The sequence below is a fragment of the Danio rerio genome, chromosome 9 (genome assembly GCF_052040795.2).
Source record: "Danio rerio strain M-AB ecotype USA chromosome 9, GRCz13ab, whole genome shotgun sequence".
In the NCBI taxonomy this organism is placed as follows: domain Eukaryota; kingdom Metazoa; phylum Chordata; class Actinopteri; order Cypriniformes; family Danionidae; genus Danio; species Danio rerio.
This window is the reverse complement of record NC_141029.1, coordinates 20,908,069-20,930,754: the sequence shown is the minus strand read 5'-3', so window position 1 is coordinate 20,930,754 and position 22,686 is coordinate 20,908,069. Positions and strand designations below refer to the sequence as shown.

The 22,686-nt window shown below is 35.7% G+C and overlaps 2 protein-coding genes across 8 annotated transcripts in view; one reads left to right on the top strand and one right to left on the bottom strand.

Moving 5' to 3' along the window:
• crfb1 (cytokine receptor family member b1) overlaps positions 1 to 4,027 on the bottom strand; it is a 33,369-nt gene extending 29,342 nt beyond the window's left edge. For 4 of the 5 annotated variants that reach the window (XM_087266991.1, XM_087266993.1, XM_087266992.1 and 1 more), the window contains exons 1-2: positions 3,869 to 3,996; positions 3,617 to 3,688 (exon numbers count right to left, since the gene is read on the bottom strand). The gene's annotated coding sequence lies outside the window, so the exon portion shown is untranslated. 5 annotated transcript variants of the gene reach the window in all.
• Positions 4,028 to 6,422: 2,395 nt separating this feature from the next.
• On the top strand, positions 6,423 to 21,456 carry crfb2 (cytokine receptor family member b2). 3 transcript variants are annotated; one of them, XM_087267091.1, is made up of 7 exons: positions 6,423 to 6,697; positions 8,100 to 8,232; positions 10,304 to 10,476; positions 12,191 to 12,339; positions 15,997 to 16,147; positions 16,546 to 16,655; positions 19,839 to 21,456. In XM_087267091.1, exons 1-7 carry the CDS (start codon positions 6,628 to 6,630, stop codon positions 20,475 to 20,477), a joined length of 1,425 nt encoding a protein of 474 aa, XP_087123217.1. In that variant the 5' UTR covers positions 6,423 to 6,627; the 3' UTR covers positions 20,478 to 21,456.
• Positions 21,457 to 22,686: the final 1,230 nt, after the last annotated feature.

The window sequence follows — 22,686 nt, the reverse complement described above, 5'->3', positions numbered from 1 at the left end:
GTAATGTGTTAATATTATTGTTGTATTAATACAGGATTGCACTCGTCGGTTGTAAAACAGCATATCCCACACTTTAACAAGGTCCTCATCGAGCTCCGATTTGGAAAGCTTTGAGTAATTAACCTTTTTTTCCCAATACAATTGGGTTAAAAGCTTCATTGGTTTAGAAATCTTCATTTTACTATTTTTATTATAAAGGGAAAACTGTAAGATTTAAGATACCACAGAAACAGATGACTGTATATGAACTAGGCATGGGACGATAACCAGTTTTAAGGTATACGGTGGTTTTGAAAAGTCAAGGTTTTAAAACCATTGAAATTTTCTGGTATACCATTCCTAAGGTATTTGTAAGTTGTTTTTTTTTTGTTACCTGTTTTTTTATGACTATGTTATTGAGGCGAGTATTGAACAGTGCTGTGGCTTGCTTTATTTCCGAAGAAAAAAAAAAATATCCAAAGGTGCCATTTCAAGTTAAAAAAGAAATTGTTGAAACTAATGAAGACAGCAGAAGTCATTCAATGTTTGCTGACATTTAATGTTTCAAAATTAGTTTTTTTTTTTACCCAGACTTTTAAAAAGAAGATATTTTAGAGCAGTAATTACAATATCGTGATATTGTAAAACTGTGATATTTTTACCCAAGGTTACCATACCATCAGAATCTTGTACCAGCCCATGCCCAATATGGACAATACAAACAGGCAGTATAAAGACAGACAATTTCCTCCACACCCACACACTAAAAGTGCAAGAAAATTTGTTTCTCTCCTTTCCATCATTTACATTTGATCCTCCTCCCACACATCTTTCCCTTCAACCACTTTGCTCTGCACTCGGTTCAAACAGAAAGATCATTTCAAATTATTAATGTTCATTATCAATGCAAGTGACTTTATCTATAATGTTTGATATAATTTGAAATGCTTCAGTGTTACTGATCCAATGGTCATAACCAAAATAACAGATTTCTAACTTCAGATCTCTTGTGTCACACAAATGTGCTTCAATCTGGGGGGCTTGTAAGCAAAGTACCTTTTGTTTCCTATCCATGAAAACCAAAAATGTCCCTTCCGTTATACTCGCATTATTTTCGTGTCCAATATGGTCACAATCACAGGATTGTGAGAGTAAATGAAATTGATGTTTTGCCAAAGAATAAAAAAATACTGGTCATGAACTTTATGACAATAGCTCAAACGGTGTTTTGTTCCTTCAAATCTTCTACGTGTCTGTCTCAACTACTTTTTCTGTACATTTATTCACAGCTTTACTACTGTTTGCCATTGATGCAGTCATTAGGACATTTAGGCCCGGTTTCACAGACAGGCCTTAAACTAGCCAGGATTAGACCATAGTTCAATTAGGACTTTTAAGTAATTTTTATAAATATGCTTAGAAAAAACATTCCTTTTAAGCATGTTGAGACAAAACAAAGCTACTGATATATTTAAAAATCAATCAGTGCAATTTTATTTCGGTTGAAACAGCTTAGACTTACATTTTAGTCTTGGGCTAGTCTTAAGCCTTGTCTGTGAAAACAGGGGGATAGTCTATTACTGGTGATCAGAAAACCCCAAAACACAGTATTTAAAGAAAAGACACTCTGGTGAACTCCTGAACCATAAATCAAGTAAAAACCTCAAAACTGGTTAAATATACCTTATTCAAAATCTACTTCAAACAGCAGCAAAGCTTTAACTGCATTTAGACTGAAGCCTATCACTCTTTTACATCGGGATGTGTTAATCATTTAAAACGTATGTGTGTGTGTGTGTGTGTTTGTGTATATATACAGTTAAAGTCAGAATTATTAGCCCTCCTGAATTATTAGTGCCACTGTTTATTTTTTTCCCCCAATTTCTGTTTAATGGAGGGAAGATTGTTTCAGCACATTTCTAAACATAACAGTTTTAATAACTCAATTTTAATAACTGATTTATTTTGTCTTTGCCTTGATGACAGTAAATAATATTTTACTCCATATTTTTCAAGACACTTCTACACAGCTTAAAGTGACATTTAAAGGCTTAACTAGGTTAATTAGGTTAACTAGGCAGGTTAGGATAATTAGGCAAGTAATTCTATAACAATGGTTTGTTCTGTAGATTATCGAAAGAAAAAAAAATTGCTTAAAGTGGATAATAATTTTGTCCCAAAAATGATTAAAAAAAAAAACTGCTTTTATTCTAGCTGAAATAAAACAAATAAGACTATCTCCAGAAGAAAAAAATATTATCAGACATACTGTGAAAATTTCCTTGCTCTGTTAAAAATCATTTAGAAAAAAAAAATCAAAGGGGGCTTAATAATTCTGACTTTAACTGTATATATAGATATATACAGGGGTTAGACAATGAAACCGAAACATTAGCCAATTTACTGTTGGAGGTTTCATGGCTAAATTTGACCAGCCTGGTGGCCAATACTAATGGAACAGTAAAACAGCAAATCAGAATTAAATGATTTCTGAAGGATTATGAGACTCAGTCACAGTGCTGCCCAAACTCCATCCTGGAGGGCTTCCTCCAACTTGCTTCAATTCACACCTTTCAGGAGAATAGTATGACTAGTAAAAGTATGATTAATTGGGGTCGGAGCTACTATACCAGCCATGATGGACCAAGTTTGGGTACACCTGCTCAAAACACTGGAATAATGATGGTGAAAATTCAGCTTTGTGTCACAGGAATTAAACTATTTCAAACATTAAAATAAAATTAATTCATTCATTTTCTTTTCGGCTTAGTCTCTGTATTAATCCAGTGTCGACACAGCAGAATGAACCGCCAACTTTTTCAGCATATGTTTTAACGCAGTGGATGCCCTTCCAGCTGAAACGCATTACTAGTAAACATCCATGCACACTTATTCACACATATACACTACAAACAATTTAGCCTTCCAAATTCACCTATAGCACATGTCTTTGGACTGTGGGGAAAACCGGAGCACACGGAGGAAACCCACGCAAATACGAGGAGTACATGCAAACTCCACACAGAAACGCCAACTAACCCAGTCGAGGCAATTGTGCTACCCACTGTGCCACCCTGAATAAAACTCATAGTCATTTTAAATAGCAATATTACGGTATTTTTTTACTTACTGTAGGACAAAATAAACGCAACCTTGGTGAGCAGGCTAAACTTGTTTTAAAAGCTAAAATTGTATCGATCACCAAATTTTGTAAATACAAACATTATTAATATTAATTTTATTGTTAAAATAACTATAAAAATATATTTTAAAACTTCTCCTCCAGGTTGAATAGCCCATATAAAATGCTAATTTACTAAAGTGAAAATATATCATCACTTTTAACTAAAATATAATACCCAAATCATTTGTAATAAATACCTCTGTTTATTTATCATTTAATCATATCAGTGTTCTGACTATAATATTCCTGAGCTCAACAGAAAAGTAGCCTATTGATGGAATTTTTTTGCAAAATTACTTAACATTAAATGAAGGGCATTAACATATGAGTAAAACATTTAAAATATTTCATAATTAATAATGGTCAAAAAATACCACATGCCTTTCTATAATTTGGCACACACCTGTATATGAATTTGTCTTCATTTCAATGATAACGTTAGACATAAACTACCTTTAGCAATGATGAAGTCGTGGTGATTTCACAGCATGTCCAGGTCAATACACCACCAGTGATTGTCCAGATCTGATAAATGGCAAATTGATAAACAGTGTTAAGCAGCTTATAACACTAAATCCATCTGTATCTTCATTAAACAACGGATAACCGTGAGGAACAATGTTAACAACAAATCTTAAACTAATATGTATCAAGGTCTAGTTGTTTACACTTCTTTAAACGCGTTAAATGCTTTTAAAAAAATACCTGTAAATTCAGTTATTTTCAATCCCTTTATTTTATCGACGATAAAGTATTTACAAGTCATGCCTAATAGTCTACGTAAACAGAAATATCTAATCGAGCATTCAGCCGTGAGCGGACTTCCCGACTCTGCTTTCTCAACGTCACTACACCCGGTTCACTGATAGGCAGAGCATGTCACGTGATTTTATCTTAAACGCAACAAATTAACGAGAAGGGAGACCGAAAGTGCCCATAGATATATACACTAGATATCGCATAGGGACCCTGAGCATGCGTCAATAATGCCGCCATATTTGTACAGTGATCCCAGGACAAGTGTCATTCAACTGCACTAGTAAAGACGGTGTTATTACGTAAAGATGCTGGACTTTAGCGCTGTCTAAGGGTGAGGTAACGAGCAAACAATGAAAACAAAGCACAAAGCTAGAACATTTCATAGATAATGTTTAGTTTTTTACGTTTTTGTATGTTATGAACTTTTGTGCTAAACGGGTAACGTTATTAAGTCACTTTACTGCATTTAGCGTACCATAAGGCAAAGCAGCAGCAACTCGCAATAAACACTCGGTAGGCTATAGTATTGTTGAATAAAGTCAGCAAACCATGCATAAGAAATATGACAATGAGATGCTTCGGTGCCAGAAACATAGTCCCTCCAGCTTGTCCTGGGTCTTCCCCAAGACCTCCTCCTGGTGGCACATGCCTGGAACACCTCTCTAGGTAGGCGTCCAGGAGCCATCCGAAACAGATGCACGAGCCACCTCAGCTGATTTCTCTCGATGTGGAGGAGCAACAGCTCCTCCCGCGTGTCAGAGCTCCTCACCCTATCCATAAGAGTGCGCCCTGCCACCCTTCGAAGAAAACTCATTTCGGCCACTTGTTAAGATGTTGTCCTTTTGGTCATGACCCACAGCTCATGACCTAGGTAAAGAGTAGGAACGAAAATGCCTTTCGGCTCAGCTCCTTCTTTTCCACAACGGACAAGTATATCAACTGTAATACTGCTGCCGCTGCACCGATCTGCCTGTCAATCTCATGTTCCATCCTTCCCTCACTTGTGAACAAAATCCTGAGATACTTAAACTCCTCCACCTGGGGTAAGGACTTTTTTCCAACCTGAAGATGGCAAACCACCTTTCTCCGGTGGAGTACCATGGGCTCGGACTTGGAGATGCTGATTCTCATCCCAGCCACATCACACTCAGCAGCAAACCGCCCCAGTGCATGCTGAATGTCAATGTTCGATGAAGCCAACAGAATGACATTGTCTGCAAATAACAGAGATGAAATCCTGTGTTCCCCAAACTGGCCCCCTCCAGATCAAAGCTGTCCCTTGATATTCTGTCCATAAAAATGATAAACAGGAATAGTGACAAAGGGCAGCCCTGCCGGAGTCCAACGTGCACTGGAAACAAGTCTGACTTATTGCTGCCAATGCGAACCAAACTCCTACTCTGTTCATACAGGGACAGGACAGCCCTTAACAGAGCGTCTCTGACCCCATTCTCCCCGAGCACCCCTTAAGTATATCAAGTCATTCTGTAGCAGGCCCATAGCCAGGAGGGTCACTGACCATGTCCAAAGTTTGGCCGCTATTTAAACTCATTTGTCTCTTTTTTGACAGTATGCCATCATAAATTGTGAAAATTCTTAGAAGAAGGCTTTAAATGTTTAATTATTTAAACTTACAAATTCTGAATGAGGAAATGAGCCAGCCAGTGTGTTTTTCTTTTAACTGCAGGCTACAATTTTTAATGTTTTTTGATGTTTTAACAGATTCCTATTTTTTAAAATGATATATGACAATAAATTCGGATTTTAAAAATATGTATTTTTTCATACTTTTTAATAATTTTTTGTGGTAAATTTTAATCTCAAAACATTATTTATAAAATTGTAATAACCTACAGTATAAATGCACATTTCTAAATACCACTAAATCTAAATAACACTTTGTGGTAAAATAGTTTGATAAACACTTTGACAAAATTTTAAGAAATATTTTTGTTTCTATTTTGTTTCTTCAAGTTAACGCAGCAAAGATTAGTTCTTAAAATGTTACTTAAATTAGTATTTGAACCCCATAAATGAATAGAATTTGAGGAGAATAACTGCAAAACTCCACTTTTTGAGAAAAAAAGAACCACCCCTTTCAATTGGCCTGCATCAGGTCTGTCCTTGAACCTTTAAAAGATGAAATAATTTCAAGTGGTGCTCGCTGCAGAGCCATTTGAGGAGAGGTGAGCTCCAGAGAGGGGGAGCTTAAGCTTCAGCTCCACCTTTTTTGCACTTCTTCTACGAGTGATGTCACTGGGGGTAGGGTTAGGGGTGGGGTTGGTGTACGCATTAAAACAGCTTACAGGAGGAGGAGCGACAGCTCATGCTCCCCCTCTCTGGAGCTCACCTCTCCTCAAATGGCTCTGCAGCGAGCACCCTCTCAATAATTTAGGCACAGCGCCGACCAAGTCTATTCCACACTCCGAAGCAGAAGGTGGCGATGGTAAACACGCTGAACGCCAACCGCAACAAAACCTGGAAAAGAACACAGTCATGTGACGTCTGATCATAAACTCCAAATGAAACCGAAAGCCGTTGAAGTGTTTTACGTTGGCAAGCGTGTTTATATACATAATTTCAACGGAAAGTATGGACTGATATTTATAAAGAACTAGGCTATATGGAAAAGTGGAACCTATGGAAAATAAATCACTGGATGTCTCTATGAGGGCAGATAAAACACGACTTCTGGAGTCACCTAAATGCGATTCCGACATTGCACAATGTCTGTGATTACAAGAATACTTGCATTCACTGTTCTGTTTACCCTAGGTGAGGATTCATAGTATAGCTTTTGTATTTTATGCTCTTTTTAAAACGATGTGACTGTTAAGTATGAAACGTTCATTGATTTGTAAATAAGTTATAGCTTACTGACTGACTGTGACAGACGTATACAAATGTAACGTTAGTCATATATATATATATATATATATATATATATATATATATATATATATATATATATATATATATATATGAAATTTCATGCAAATGTCAACCTTGCCATGAAATAAATAAATTAAATAACAATATAATTACGTTTTCACCAAAATACGGTTTGGTGTAAGCAAGTATTTTACAGTAATTTTGAAATACTCAAAAAATATCTCAGTCAATGTTTTCAAACTATTATATTTGGTTTACCAAAGTCACACAAGTGGCAATTTCACATCGGTCACATTCATAACAGAGAGATGCCACATCCATAACGACACATTTTCCTCATAAATGCAAAAATATTTAATAAAATAAAATCAATTATAGTTGTTCTATAGAGAGCTGATTCTTATCCTTTTGATTAACATTATTTCTTTTGGATTGTGCAGTTTAATTCACAGAATTTTAACAAAGCATGTTGTATACTGCAAATTTGCATACTTTTTTGTCACATCCATAACGCATGTTTATTTCCTTTATTTAAAATACAAAACATGCTTACAAATTTATATTTTTCTGATTCCTTTAACTCTGGGGTCAGTTGTTCTGGAAAATATAATCAGATGTTTCAATATAATGTTTATATGATATATAATATATATATATATATAATGTGTCAACATAACGTTTCATGGTAATAATTTAAAGAATTATTTGTTTTGCAACAAGCCTGTATAATCAATCAAGACCCATCATCATTTTTTCAAATTTTTGGGAAGATGGAAGTCGTGAGACTCGTCACCAGTCATTTTTAGAGTAGTTTTTATTTTCCTTGTAATTAGAAATATGTACAGTAATTTATTCCTGTTCTAAATGTTTTGAAGAATAGATATTATACAGAAAGATGATCATTCTTTTTTATTTACTTATGTTTTAATCAGGTTTGTTGACAGCACTGCTTCATTTGAATTTTAACTAGTTTAATTAGTTCAGAGATTCCTGTAAAAAAAAAAAAAAAAACTGTTTATTGGTCATGTAAATGACTGGTCCAAAAAAATTCACTCTAGCTTGGTGTTGTCTTTTCTTTTCCAAAATTTTACTTATTATTAAAACTGTGTCCTAAACTTGGACATGAAATAACGTTAACTTGCGCTGAAATAGTTTATTAAGTTTTTAGAATCATCTTAATCAAATTTTATTTTTAGTTAATATATACAAGTTACTGGAAAAATAATATTAACTCGTATTGAGTTATTTTATTTGCATATATAATTGTTTCTTTTTATCTCTTAAGTGCTATGCATGCAAATACCTGCCCCGGAACATCTAAACCTGTCGTCCCAATATTTTGTCCACTTGTTGTCTTGGAAAATGGGGCCAGGCTCTCCTGATGGTGTCCACTACTCAGTCAAAATAAAAACAAAAAGGTATGTATAGAATTTTATGCATGGGAAATTAAAACATAAAAACTAGTACTATGCGAAACCAATTTTAATTAGATACTGTTATGAATTTTGGTACATTTATTAAGTATTTCTAAATTACAGCGTTATATGGCAAATATCTGCGATGAAACTTGCACGCAGACTGATTCGTCTTATCAAGTATACTTCCAAGCACATTATTTACTGGGTCACACAGATGATTGGTTTTTTAGCACATCAGAAATCAGTGAACTTCTGGGCGTGGGTTTTTGTCGGGGTGCTTGCGGCGGCGCTTCAAGACGGCGGCTGGGCACCGCGGACAGCTGCCGACTTGGGATGCTGTTGTGTGTACCCTGATGGAAACCTGTGTTTAGAGTTCTAAAATGCGTGGCGCGAATATTCGGGACACTTCATGTTTCTGCCGCGCCACAGAGAGTGACTGGTGTGCCGTGTCGCAGCTTCGAGCGACACGGCACACTGTTAATTCAGTGTGCGTGGTTATTAGTCTCAGTGTACAAGCTCGGCACTTGAAACTAGCACACAGTTGGCTGTAAAACTATACAAAGACACAAATGATTTTGTACTCTCTGCTTGGTCTGTGTCCGAGTCGTACATGTACAGCTGAATGCTGATCTTACTCCTGCTCCTTCTCTCAGTCTGCCTGTCTGTTGCAAACACAGAGCGGGTGAGCTCTTGGCTCCGCCTACTTGTAACGTTGGGCAGGAAGTCGAAACTAATTTTCATGTGAAGCAACACAACCCTAAAACAGCAAGTTGTGTACACACCCCCAACATGACACTTTTTAACACCTTATAATAAAAAAATCTGAACTGTGTTTTAACTGAACCTAAACTGGCACACTCAGAAGTACTTTAATACTAATATTAAATCATAAAAGAGGGGTAAACTATGTGCCTTGTAACAGGTATGAACAGCACGCACATGCTTTCTCTTTCTGCCTGTCTACATGTCACTGCTGATTCAATGGAAGGACTAGAAAATCTAACCTATCAAAACTGAGGAAAATTCAGACAAATATTGTGCTGCAAATAGCAAAACTAGTTTAAACTTTGGTCTACCTTGGCAAATGACCATGGAATAAGTGGGATAATTATAAGCTTGCCATGCTTTAAAGGATTTTAGTCCGTTGTGGTCCACAATGTTGATTATTCCTTACAAATATATTGTACATGTAAAAGGTAAGTAAATAATGAAAGAATTAAACATTTTTGGCTGAACTGTGTATCCTTCTAAGTTTGTCGGTTTTGCGAATATAAATATTATTTGGATAATTAATTAATTAACTAATTGCCTAATTAAAGTAAAAGTATTGACCTTATTCTAAAATGAGGAAGTGCGCCTGTTTTTGCGATTGCTTTAGAAGTTCCGAATCAGTTGTCTATGGGAGAAATGACCAGGAATAATAAACGGCAGAAAACAGTTAAACTACTTGCTCTACAAACAAGTGTTTGCATGACTATACAGAAAAAAATAGAATAATATAATAAGAAAATATCAGTTTGCAACATTAAGCAGCAGAACAAGCTATTTTTTAACATTTAAAAATGAATGGAAGTAAATGAGACTGGAAGTCTCGAGCCAAAAAAAATTCAAATGGCTGTGCCCACCCACACGCAAAGAATAAGGTGAATACTTTTGCTCAATATGGGTGTTATAATGTGTATGAGGTAAGCTAACTTTGGCATGAATATTTATTATTTTCTAAGCACCCCAACATATTTGGGACTATTCATGCTTTGTAAATCTTGCAAATTTTCTGTCTTTAGTAAATCTGGCCTTTACTGTTTACCTGAATAACTGTGATCCTAACATACTGCTAAACACAAAAGAATAAATGTGTAATATAACGGAAAGATTCATTGTAATCACTGACTGTTAGTACAAGAATAAAAACAAAAGTTTTAAGTTTTTTTTCTTCAGTAGGAAACTCATACAGATTTGGTACAAATTTAGGGTGACAAAATAACACTTTTTTCTTTTTTTTTTTTAACTATTCATAAAAAATTTGTCAGACACTGATGTATGTTTATTCAAATATTTTCTTTTTTGACAGTGGGAGTATGGTGGTGGTGGAGGCCTGTGAAAATGTGACATCCCCTCTACTGTGTAATCTCACAGAAGCCTTTTCTGATGTGGAGGAAATCTATTACATTAATGTTTCTGCCGCTCTAGGCAGCCATATGTCACCGAATGCGTCCTATGCCCCATTCAAACCCATTGATAACAGTAAGACACTCTACTGTGATTTTGTTAATAGGTCTTCATGAACAAAAAAAAAAACATGCTCCATGTTAATTAGGGGTGCCAAATTAATAATTCATATGATGATTAGAAATACAGATGAGGGGGATTTGGTATCTGTTTATTTGATACATAATATATTTGACTAGAAGGGCAAAAACAAAAACCCTCCTGACCAGCAGGCTCAAGCTGATGAGCTTAAAGTTTATAAACTGCAGCAGAGCGTAAAGCCATCTTCTAAAAAAAATAATTTGAGTGTGCTTTCACACTTTTGCCCCGTTACCATCTGGTATTTTTTCGATGTTTTATTTGACAGTATTTTGTATTAGACCTATTGTTTTGTTAATTTCTTCACTGACACCTTAAACAAAAGATAAAAAATCATCTGCTTCATGATCAATAATATAAAGCCTAAAATGCATAATTCTAGCTGTTTTAGGCTCATTATATAATGAAAAAGTTATTAAATGTCTTATTCTTATTTTAATATAGCTAATTAAATGTTACAAAAATGATGGGCAACAGATTGACAGATTAATAGATAGAAATTTATAACCCTTGACAACTGAAATGAGACTATGAGAGTTAGATTTATGTTTGGTGGCCATGTCTGTTAGTGTCACGTTTTAAAATTAAAGCGCACCTTTTTGCTTATCATGTCTTATTATTGCTCTGTGTCAAAAATTAATGATTGAGGATAGTTTTCTCGCACATGACTTGTTAGAACTACTGTGGTCCATTTAGAAACTTTACAATGTGAAAATTAACCACACCAAGAATAAAAAACAAGATTGTAACAATTTTAATCCTCATTTCGGAACAAATAAATCCATCTACACCTTGAGAAAGTTGCAAATTAAATTTCAATTTGTCATACACATTACAGTATGCAGTGAAATGCTTAAACAACCACCCATGAACTTAAAAATAAACTAAAGTATAATCAATACCAATCTAAATTATGGAATGTTATAACTAAAAACAGTTAATCCCTTATCCGAAATCCTAGTAGATTACCCTAGAAAAACTGGGCCCAGGTATATCAACAGCTGGTCAAATATATTTGGTGACATACTTTATTTTTTTTAAACTATTATTATGCTTTTACACTTTTTGTATCCGCGTGAGATACTGTAACCTCCCGATTAACCATTGGAAAATTTAAACTGCCATAACAACTCACCAGTGGCAGAAAAGTATTGTCTCTCAATTCACAAGATATCTCGTTATTCATTCATTCATTCATTCATTCATTCATTCATTCATTCATTCATTCATTCATTTTCTTTTTTGCTTAGTCCCTTTAGATATCTCATTATTAAAGGAAAAATATGTCATTGAGGTGGTGAGCAGATGACACAATGTGTAATATTTAATTTTTTAATATTTAATATTTTAACAAGTGGCACAATCCTTCATATAGCAATATTCCAATATAATAATGATAATAATAATAATAATAATAATAATCCTTATTATTAGTGTTATTATTAATAATATAATATAATATTATTAATATAAAATAATATAATATAATAAAATATTAATTAGTAATATTAAAATAGTCTAGCTCCGACTGAACAGCAATAGTCTTATTTTAATAGCTCAAACTTCTGTTGTTAGCTCTTAAATTACATTTTGGAATTAGGTATCTTTGTAGAATGTTCCTTACAACTTGTCTTTTTTCCCGCCCCTAAAGCTATTTTAGAGCCACCGCTGGTGACAATCACAGTCTGTAATCAATCACTGTGTGTAAGTCTCAGAGCACCTGCTGAGAAGCTCTCTGAAATTTACAAGTCATTCAAGTTGAAGTATAGACTGAGGGTCAGCAGTGAAGATAAAACAGAGGTGAGAAAACAAACTTTTCCCTTTTCTATATTAGGCACAAATTCTTTTCTCCAGTGTGACTAAATGGAAAGAATATTACTTATTAGGTAGTCTTACACATAATGTTACATGATTACTACTCACAGTTTATAGTAATTCCTAGAACATGAAAGCCAACTTCAAAGTCATGACATTAGGTACTGTAGGACTTTCCAGAATGTGTCACTATTGTTTGCATATGTATATTATTAAAGATAGGTGGTGTTATGTTTCAGAGTATTTGAAGGAAATATATAAGTATGTATATTTACCATGATAGTTTAAATGCAGGCACATTTATGTTGTATTTCACATGATAGTTCTGATAGATTTTGGACATGTGTATTACAGTTTTAGCCGATAGGTTGTGTCTGTGTATAAATCAAGAAGCAAGAGTCATTTATTTATTTTCTCTCAGTTAGTTATTGTTTGAGGCTGGTACGCTTATCGGTTTATAACCTAGAGTAGTCTCCAGAGATCTCTTAGAAATGTGAAACTGACTGCCAACTGAGTGTAGACAACCATGTTTTTCAAATATGCGGTAGTTTTTAGCAAAAACTAAATTGATAATTAAAAACAAGTTAATTATATACATTTTAATAGAGCTCTTATTATGCTCTTGTTTATTTAATGCTGCCATCCTAATTATTTGATATATGCTAATTCTTGAGAAGTGGGACAATTGGTGCAATTTTTTAATTTTTTTTTTTACTGGGATAAATTAAACTACATTTTTGTATCTTGCCTGTACAATGCTATTGAGTTACTGTGTGCTTTGGTACAACATCCAAAAAACATGCCATGACATTTACTGTTTAAAACATTATACTTAATAACAGTTATAGTTATTATAGTTTCTTAAATACTTGAAATAACTACTTTCACAGCAGGATTCCCCATATCAGTAAATGAGGACTAAAAACTAATAAATACATCTTATTGTCGTTTAGCATTGTCAGGAAAATCATTTTTAATGAAGCATTAAAATTTTTAATGATGTGTTTGAATAAGTAATATAAGATAAGTCAGACAATGGAGCATTTTATAATAAATTAATTTGCACATGATGCACATGATCACCTAAAAGGGAAACAAGTTCGAATTACAGATGATGGCAAAGCATAAGGATGGTAAGTTTATGTTATATTACCATGTAGCGATTATGACATGTGCCAGGTCATGATTATAAAGGTTGTCTTATGAACAACCCTTTCAAGTTGTTGTCATTTATATATTTCGAATTTGGAATAACCCTTGGCTCCTGCAGCTCTTTAAATGTTATGGCAGATGTTGAAAAACCTGAAATTCTTTTAAGTATTAAGGATGATTTATACTTCTGCGTCAAACCCACGCGTATACTACGGCACGGCCTAGGCATTGACGCATAGCCCTCGCCATCGGCTACACTGACGCGCACCTTTTAAAAAATATAATTACAAGTTGCAACGATGCGTAGCACAAGCTCTGTGATTGGTCGGCTTGATAGCGCTGACGAGTGTGGGCGGGACAGAGAGCAGAGCAACTGTTTACAAGTGAGTCCCGTGAAGGAGCTCCAGATGGAAAGTTTTGTTTTGTGTTTACCTCATGGTTAAAGTTGTTGCGCGTCCGCCGGTTCCTGCCTCAAAATGAGCGAGTTTGAGCCACTTGTACATTAAGGAAGCGTTCAGAAAAAACAAAACACTAGCAAAGAAAGTCAACACAGAGGAACAGTAACACCTCACTGCCAACTAGCGTTTCGGAAGTGTTATTGCAGAACAACAGAAACATCGCGCAGAAGTATAAATGCACAGCTACGTGTGTTGCATGTGCCGTGGGTCACGATGATCACTTGACGCAGAAGTATAAACCAGGCTTTGTTTTACTTATTACAATAATAATGATGGTTGCGGTGGGAAAGCCCTCCACACGGAAGTAAGTGGTCAGCCGGCAGGTGCAAAAGGGAACAGCGTCACACCGCCCCGTAGCGTTCGCCTAAAAAATTAAATGCTGCCATACATACCTCCGGCTACATAAGTCAGAGGTATGTATAACACCACACACACTCACCTCTTTTTCTCAGCTCTCTGAGTCTGAGGTGTCCAAACTCGTGCTATCTAGCCATGCAACCACCTGTCCACTCGATCCCATTCCCTCTCATCTCTTGCAAGCCATCTCTCCTGCAGTCATACCAACACTGACTCACTTAATTAACACATCTCTTGACTCTGGTTTATTCCCCACTTCATTTAAGCAGGCTAGGGTAACCCCACTGCTAAAGAAACCCAACCTGGACCATACACTACTTGAAAACTACAGACCAGTATCAAAGATCATCATCTTCAGCTTAACCTCGCAAAAACGGAAATGCTTGAAGTTTCTGCCAACCGACTCTACACCATAACTTTTCAATCCAGATGGATGGGGCAACCATTACTGCATCCAAAATGGTGAAAAGCCTTGGAGTAACCAACTAAACTTCTCCGACCACATTTCTAGAACTGCTCGATCGTGCAGATTCGCACTCTATAACATCAGAAAGATCCGACCCTTCCTATCTGAACATGCAGCTCAACTCCTTGTTCAAGCTCTTGTTCTCTTCAACCTGGATTACTGCAACTCTCTACTAGCTGGGCTTCCAGCTAGCTCTATCAAGCCTCTTCAGCTGCTCCAGAACACAGCAGCACGAGTGGTCTTCAATGAACCAAAACGAGCACATGTCACTCCACTGCTAGTCCGTTTGCACTGGCTGCCAGTTGCTTCTCGCATCAAATTCAAAGCTCTAATGTTTGCCTACAAAGTGACTTCTGGCCTTGCTCCTTCTTATCTGCTCTCACTTCTGCAGATCTATGTGCCCTCCAGAAACTTGCGTTCTGTGAATGAACGTCGCCTCGTGGTTCCATCCCAAAGAGGGAAGAAATCACTTTCGCGAACGCTCACGCTCAATCTGCCCAGTTGGTGGAATGAACTCCCTAACTGCATCAGAACAGCAGAGTCACTCGCTATTTTCAAGAAACAACTAAAAACTTAACTATTTAGGCTCCATTTCACTTCCTAATTTTAGTGAGATTTCGTGCTTTCTATTCCTTGTGTCATTAGTTTTTTCCAAGTAATTAGAAAGCAAGCTCAAATAATAAGGCCCTGTGCCCCTTTTGGCTTGGGCCCTAATAAACTGTGCAGTTCTAGGGTCCTTACTTCACCATTGCTCATGACCCAATAATAATAATAATAATAATAATAATAATAATAATAATAATAATAATAATAATAATAATAATAATAATAGTAGTAGTAATAATAATAATAATAATAAATGGAGCAATTTCAAGATGGTCCTTGCACCACTCTGCTCAGGGCATACTAAAGTAATTGCAATACAGTAATTGCAAAAGGAATTTAATATGATTATAATAATAATAATTCTGAGAAAACAATAGGACCCTGCAGCTTTTGGACTTGGGCAGTAATACTTCTCATAGAGCCCTTTTCTCCAATAGGCTTGGCCCCTAATAATCAATATATAAAAGTATAAAAATCTATATAATTATTAAAGGGCCCTAGGAATGATAAATTGTAGTGAAACAGTAGAGCCCCCATCCCCTGTAATAATGTGTTAAATGTGTATTTTTATATAAATATGTTTTTGTTGTTACTCACTTATAGTTTACTGTGGATAAGGAAGGGTTGGGGAATGAACCCCTTAGCAACCTGGCCCCTGGCCAAAGGTACTGTGTGACTGTCAGTATCATTGATCGAAGCCCACCCAACAGACCACCAGTATGTGCCTCAACCCCTAAAACAGCAAATGTTTCAGGTATTGTTTTTTTTCTCTCTCTTTCAATAATGTAACAGCTTTGAACAGCAATATATAATGCTAAAGATGCAATATATTTTAAAGTTAAAGTATTAATGATAATAAATACATAATCAACTAATACTGTTCTTGACAAATTGAAAAATGGTTTGTTAATATATTGCAAGAGATTGGTAATCAGACCAGGGTACACATCAAGATTTGTAAAACTATTGGCACAACTAATTTGAATAAGTCCCTTGTGAACTGAAATAAAGGCAGATTGATTAAACTACACAGTTTATCCTTAGTGCCTTGTAAAAATAAATAATGTGTTTTTGATTAATGATTAATGACATAAACGTTTTAGTAAATTTACAGAAAATATGCTAACATCCATTGTTGTTTATCTGTTTTAGATGCAGTTATCTCTGTCATTCTTTGTCTCCTGATGGTGATATTCCTGATGTGCACTCCGAGACTTGTTGTTCACTTCTTTTGTCTAAAAGCAGATCTTCCAGCAGTTCTGGTAAGAGTAACATTTTGCTTAAACCTTCAAACTCAAAACAAAACTGATGAAAGTAATTTTTATTTGTTGAAATGATACAAATATTTGACATAATGATATGAAAGAGTTGAATGAGGGTACATAAAGGATATCAATTTTGCTAGAGATAAGTAAGGTTTAGCTACATAATTTGTGGTAAAACTGTTGGCCAAAAACATGCTTGTAAATTGATTCAAAGTCCCATACAGTGCATCCAGAAAGTATTCTTAGCACCTTACTTTTTCCACATTTTTTATGTTACAGCCTTATTCCAAAATGGATTAAATTCATTAATTTTCTCAAAATTCGACACACAATCCCCCATAATGACAATGTAGATTTTTTATAAAATTGTTGCAAAAAATAAATAAATAAATAAAAAGTCACATGTGCATAAGTATCCATAGCCTTTGCTCAATACTTTGTTAATGCACACAAAAAAAATTACATCCTCAAGTCTTTTTGAATATGATACCACAAGCTCGGCCCACCTGTCTTTGGGATTTTTTGCCAATTCCTCTTTGCAGTACCTCTCAAGCTCTATCAGGTTGGATGGGAAGCAATGGTGTACAGCCATTTTAAGATCTCTCTAGAGATGTTCAATAGGATTTAGGTCTGGGCTCTGGCTGGGCCACTCAAGAACATTCTTTGAGTTGTTGTGAAGCCACTCCATTGATATTTTGGCGATATGCTTTAGGTCATTGTCTTGCTGGAAGATGAACCATCGACCCAATCTGAGGTCAAGAGCACTCTGAAGCAGGTTTTCATTCAGGATGTCTCTGTACATTGCCACAGTCACAGGTCTTCCAGTTCCTGTTGCTGAAAAACATCCCCACAGCATGATGCTGCCACCACCATGCTTCACTGTAGGGATGGTATTAGCCTTGTGATGAGCGGTGCCAGGATTTCTCCAAATGTAACGCCTGGCATTTACTCCAAAGAGTTAAAAAAAAATTTGTCTCATCAGACCAGCAAAATTAGTTTCTTATGGTCTGAGGCCCCGTTTACACTTGTGCGTTTTAGTTTTAAAATGGCGTTTTAGAATGAAAACGATCCACACTTGCGTTTTACCCAGCGTTTCTGAACAGCTCTCCATCCACACCAAAACGCTGAAAACGCACATCACGTGACCACACACACACTCTCAGGCAAGCGCTGCAGCCCATCTACCCAGATGAGAGCTCTGTGAGTCGGACTGCTCATCAAGCATCTCCCACTGGATCTAATCTCACTATATTTATTTAACGGGATATTTCATTCATCATTCATCTTGTTGTCTTTATCTAACGACATATTCCCTGACTTTGGTCATTGGAATCTATTACTTGTTTGCAGGTAACGTTTTGGCTGAGCGCAAAGATAAGTTAATGATTAATGTATTCACGTAGCCTACATTCTGCATATTGACTGATCGCTTGCCTTTATTTCCTATAATGTATAAACTTATTGTATGTTATACTTTATAATGGCCATTATCAATTATTAAAACTGATATTCAGCAAAAGAGAGGGTATGTTTCATATTTTCACTGAAATTGAAAGGAGGCTGTTGTTATAGGCTCCGTTTTGTTATAAATATCCACAGAGTGAAGATGACGCTCATATATACAGCACAACGCCTCAACATTTCTGCTGTCTGTTAAGTTGCTAATATTAAAATGAAAATAGGCAGTTCCTTAAATCATGTTTACATTTTATTGTTGAGAAAGTGAAACAACGTAGCCAGGGTGATGTGAATGAAGTTATAAAGTACACTGTTCCCTTTAAAGATTTACCCGTGTCCTCGGTATAGTCTGTTTTTCATTTCAAACTGAGAAGAAGAGACTGCAGCCTTGATCAAACTTGTGAAGTCTGAATTTACAAGGAGAGGATGCAGGACTGAACTGTGTTTGTTAGGCTACTTAATATTGAGGAAAAGCCCTAATCAGAGAGGCGAATGTCTGCAGCCCCGCCTCCGTTTTCAGATGTCTCAGTTTTTGCTCATCCACACTGAGATGGAGCAGCAGCGTTTCAGAATGAAAACGGCCTCTCTAGCATTTTCAAAACGCTCCGTTTTTGTCGCTCGAGAACTCCAGCGTAGTGTGGACGGTTGGCGCAACCGTAGTAAAACTTATGCGTTTTCAAACTAAAACGCATTAGTGTAAACGGGGCCTGAGAGTCCTTCAGATGCCTTTTGGCAAATTCCAGGCGAGGAGTGGCTTCCGTCTGGCCACTCTGCTATACAGGCCTGATTGGTGGATTGCTGCACAGATGGTTGTCCTTCTGTAAGGTTCTCCTCTCTCTACAGAAGAATGCTTGAGGTCAGACAGAGTGACCATCGGGTTGTTGATCACTTGCCTGACTAAGGCCCTTCTCCCCCGATCACTCAGCTTAGATGGCCGGCCAGCTCTAGGAAGAGTCCTGGTGGTTCCAAACATCTTCCACTTACGGATGATGGAGGCCACTGTGCTCATTAGAACTTTCAGAGCAGCAGACATTTTTCTGTATCCTTCCACAGCCTTGTGCCTCGAGACAATCCTGTCTCGGAGGTCTACAGACAATTTCTATTGTCTTCATGCTTGGTTTGTACTTTGACATGCACTGCCAACCCTGGGACCTTATATAGACAGGTTTATGCATTTTCAAATAATTTTCAATCAACTGAATTTACCACAGTTAAACTCCAATTAAGCTGCTGAAACTTCTCAAGAATGATCAGTGGAAACAGAATTACCTGAGCTCAATTTAGAGCTTTACGGCAAAGGCTGTGAATACTGATGTACATGTGATTTTTCAGGTTTTTTATTCATAATAAATTTGCAACAATTTCAAAAAATCTTTTTTCACATTGTCATTATAGGGTATAATCCATTTTGGAATAAGGCTGTAACATTAAAAAAATGTGGAAAAAGTGAAGGACTATGAATACTTGCCAGATGCACTGTATATTACTGTACATTGCATTCATGCTTTTAAACAAATAAATAACTTGCTGATGGATTACATGATTGCACAATATTGCAAAAACGTAACCTCAGAAGTTTATTATTTCAAGTTTTCTTTCTTTCGTGCGCTGTAAAAAAACAACTTGCATCCACATCCTCTGCTCTGCTGTTGTTTCTTAGGACTAAAATTATGTAAATTGCCACAGTTATGATTTAACAAACTTTCCTAATTTTTGTTTCAGGGCTCGTATAAGGGTATAAACAATGTTATTTTTATCCCTACTGGTGAACCCATCAGTGCCCTCTATGAGGAGAAAGGCAGACTGGAAAAAGAGATTGAGGGAGAGGCAGAGGAGGATCTGAAATATGAAAAACTTGTGGACCTGTATCAGGATTTTCATGGTTCCTCTCTCACTATTTTTCCAGTGTCATCTAGTTCTTGTTTGCTTATGAATCAAAGTCCAGATAAACAGCTGTGCCCCACCTCTTCCATGAATGCTCAGAATAATGGTTTGATTATGTACGAAGGCAGTCATGTCCATACTGAGCCAGCTGAACCAACAGCCTCTCCTAGGTGTGAACACCTTGCTCAAGGAACAACTCAACTTCCGAACTCATGTTCTGTTGTCCCCCTTGCTTTGGAAAAGCAGGACAGTGAAAACAGTACAGATGTAAACCTGTTTTCTGTGAGGCTAGGAGGATTTTTAGCAGAGAAACACAAAGTTGATTCTGATAAAACCTGCAGGACTAAAGATGAGCTGGGATCATATCCTAAGAGCCCAGTAGAGACTGCTGTAATGGGACCTACCTGGATTTCTGATGTACAGTCCCAAAACTCTGAAGATGAGGATGAATATTCAGATTATTTAAGTCAAAATTAATTTGTTGGAGGAAATATATATTTTACTAATGTTACTTGGTCACATGAGAATAGAAAAGCAGCTTTATATGCATTTTTATACTGTATTTGACTTTTTTTATATGCATTAAATTCTAATGGTGGTCTAACATAATTATTCATAATAACTGTATTGCTCATATTTGTCTGAACAAGGATGAGATAGTGTTCCAAGTATCACTAGCAAGTCAGAACAAGAGTATTTTAAAAATGGCTGCTTACATTCATTTCATTTTTTATTAACATTTTCTGTATATGCTTAAATGGTTTATTCTTTTTGTTCCTTACAAGGAAAATGTATGTGTTGGCTAGACATTTAAACCTTTTATCTTGAAATGTGTCTGTGCAACAAACAATCTTTTGTTACTGAAGATATACAGTTGAAGTCAGAATTATTTGCACCCTTTGATTTGATTTTTTTTCTTTTTCAAATATTTCCCAAATGATGTTTAACAGAGCAAGGAAATTTTACAGTATGTCTGACAATATTTTTTCTTCTGGAGAAAGTCTTATTTAGTTTATTTTTGCATGAATAAAAGCAGTTTTTAACTTTTTAAAAATAATTTTAAGGTCAAAATTATTAGCCCCTTTAAGCTATTTTTTTGATAGTCTAGAAAACAAACCATTGCTATACAATAACTCGCCTAATTACCCTGACCTGCTTAGTTAACCTAATTAACCTAGTTAAGCCTTTAAATGTCACTTTAAGCTGTATGGAAGTGTCTTGAAAAATATCTAGTAAAATATTATTTACTGTCATCATGGCAAAGATAAAATAAATCAGTTATTAGAAATACATTATTAAAACTATTATGATTAGAAATGTGTTAAAAAATACTCTCTGTTAAACGGAAATTGGGGAAAAATAAACAGGGTGCTAATAATTCAGGGGGGCTAATAATTCTGACTTCAACTGTATAACAAATTCCCCATTTAATCAGAATAAATGTATACTTTTTGAATATTGTTGTGTTCAGTACAAATAATAAAAACATGTGATATTTGTTATTTTCATGTTGCATGTTTTGGTTAAATTTTTTCTCTGTCCTTTTTCCTATTTTCTCAATGAGGAGTTTTGGAATTGGATCTTTAACACTTTGATGCACTACATGGGTCTAAAGCAGGGGTCACCAGTCTCGGTACTAAAGGGCCGGGGTCCCTGCAGGGTTTAGCTCCTACTTGCCTTAACAAACCTGCCTGGATATTTCAAGTATACCTAGTAAGACCTTGATTAGCTTGTTTAGGTGTGTTTGATAAGGGTTGGAGCTAAAATCTGCAGGACAATGGACCTCCAGGAACAAGTTTGGTGACCCCTGGTCTAAAGTGACCCGTCAAAGTTTATTTTTTCTATATCTATTTTACAGTTTGTGCACAAGGGTTAAGGGCAGATGTTCCACAAGGGGGAGCTGTTGTGTTGCCAACTTAGCAATTTTGTTGCTAGATTTAGCAACTTTTCAAACTATCCTAGCAACTTTTTTTTTTTTTTTCAAAAAGCACCAAGCAACAAATTTAGCAATTTTTAACATTCATTTGGCTACTTTTAGCAAATTTTAAAAAGTGACTTAAAAGAGCAGTGGCTGCAGGCTACAGTCAGTATAGTAAATTGCTAGCTCAGATTGCTTTTCATACCTGTTACAGTTTTTCTCAGTCGCTTTGGGGCATTTTTCACAACGCTATTTACATTTGCACAACAGTAATGCATTTCTCAAAAAAACAGTAATGCATTTCACATTTGTGCACATCATAGTAGCAGTTTCTCATTCCTTCCTACAAATTGCAAATGCTTTTGGACATGCATCAATTGCTTTCGTACAACTCTCTGCAGTTTTAAAACATTATCATTTGCTTATGTCATGTCTGTAAAAATTAAAACTAAACCTGTGAATGCTATATAGTCATTTCATATAAAACTAATAGTCCTCATTTCATTACTGGAGTCATTACATACAAAAATGTTGAACTAATTGTCAAAATTTGTCAAGCACATTTTATAAAAAACAAATTAAATCTTTTTTTTTTTTCCCCTAAAAATGTCTTCTAAATTGAACAATTTCTTTAATGATTTACAGACTTGTGTATGTTGTAGATTCAATTCTAATATGTACTCCAATGCTGTTTACAGTTGTGCACAGTTCTACCCAAAGAAAGTTTATGTTTGTTGTAGATACGAATGTATTTAGTATTTTGCACAA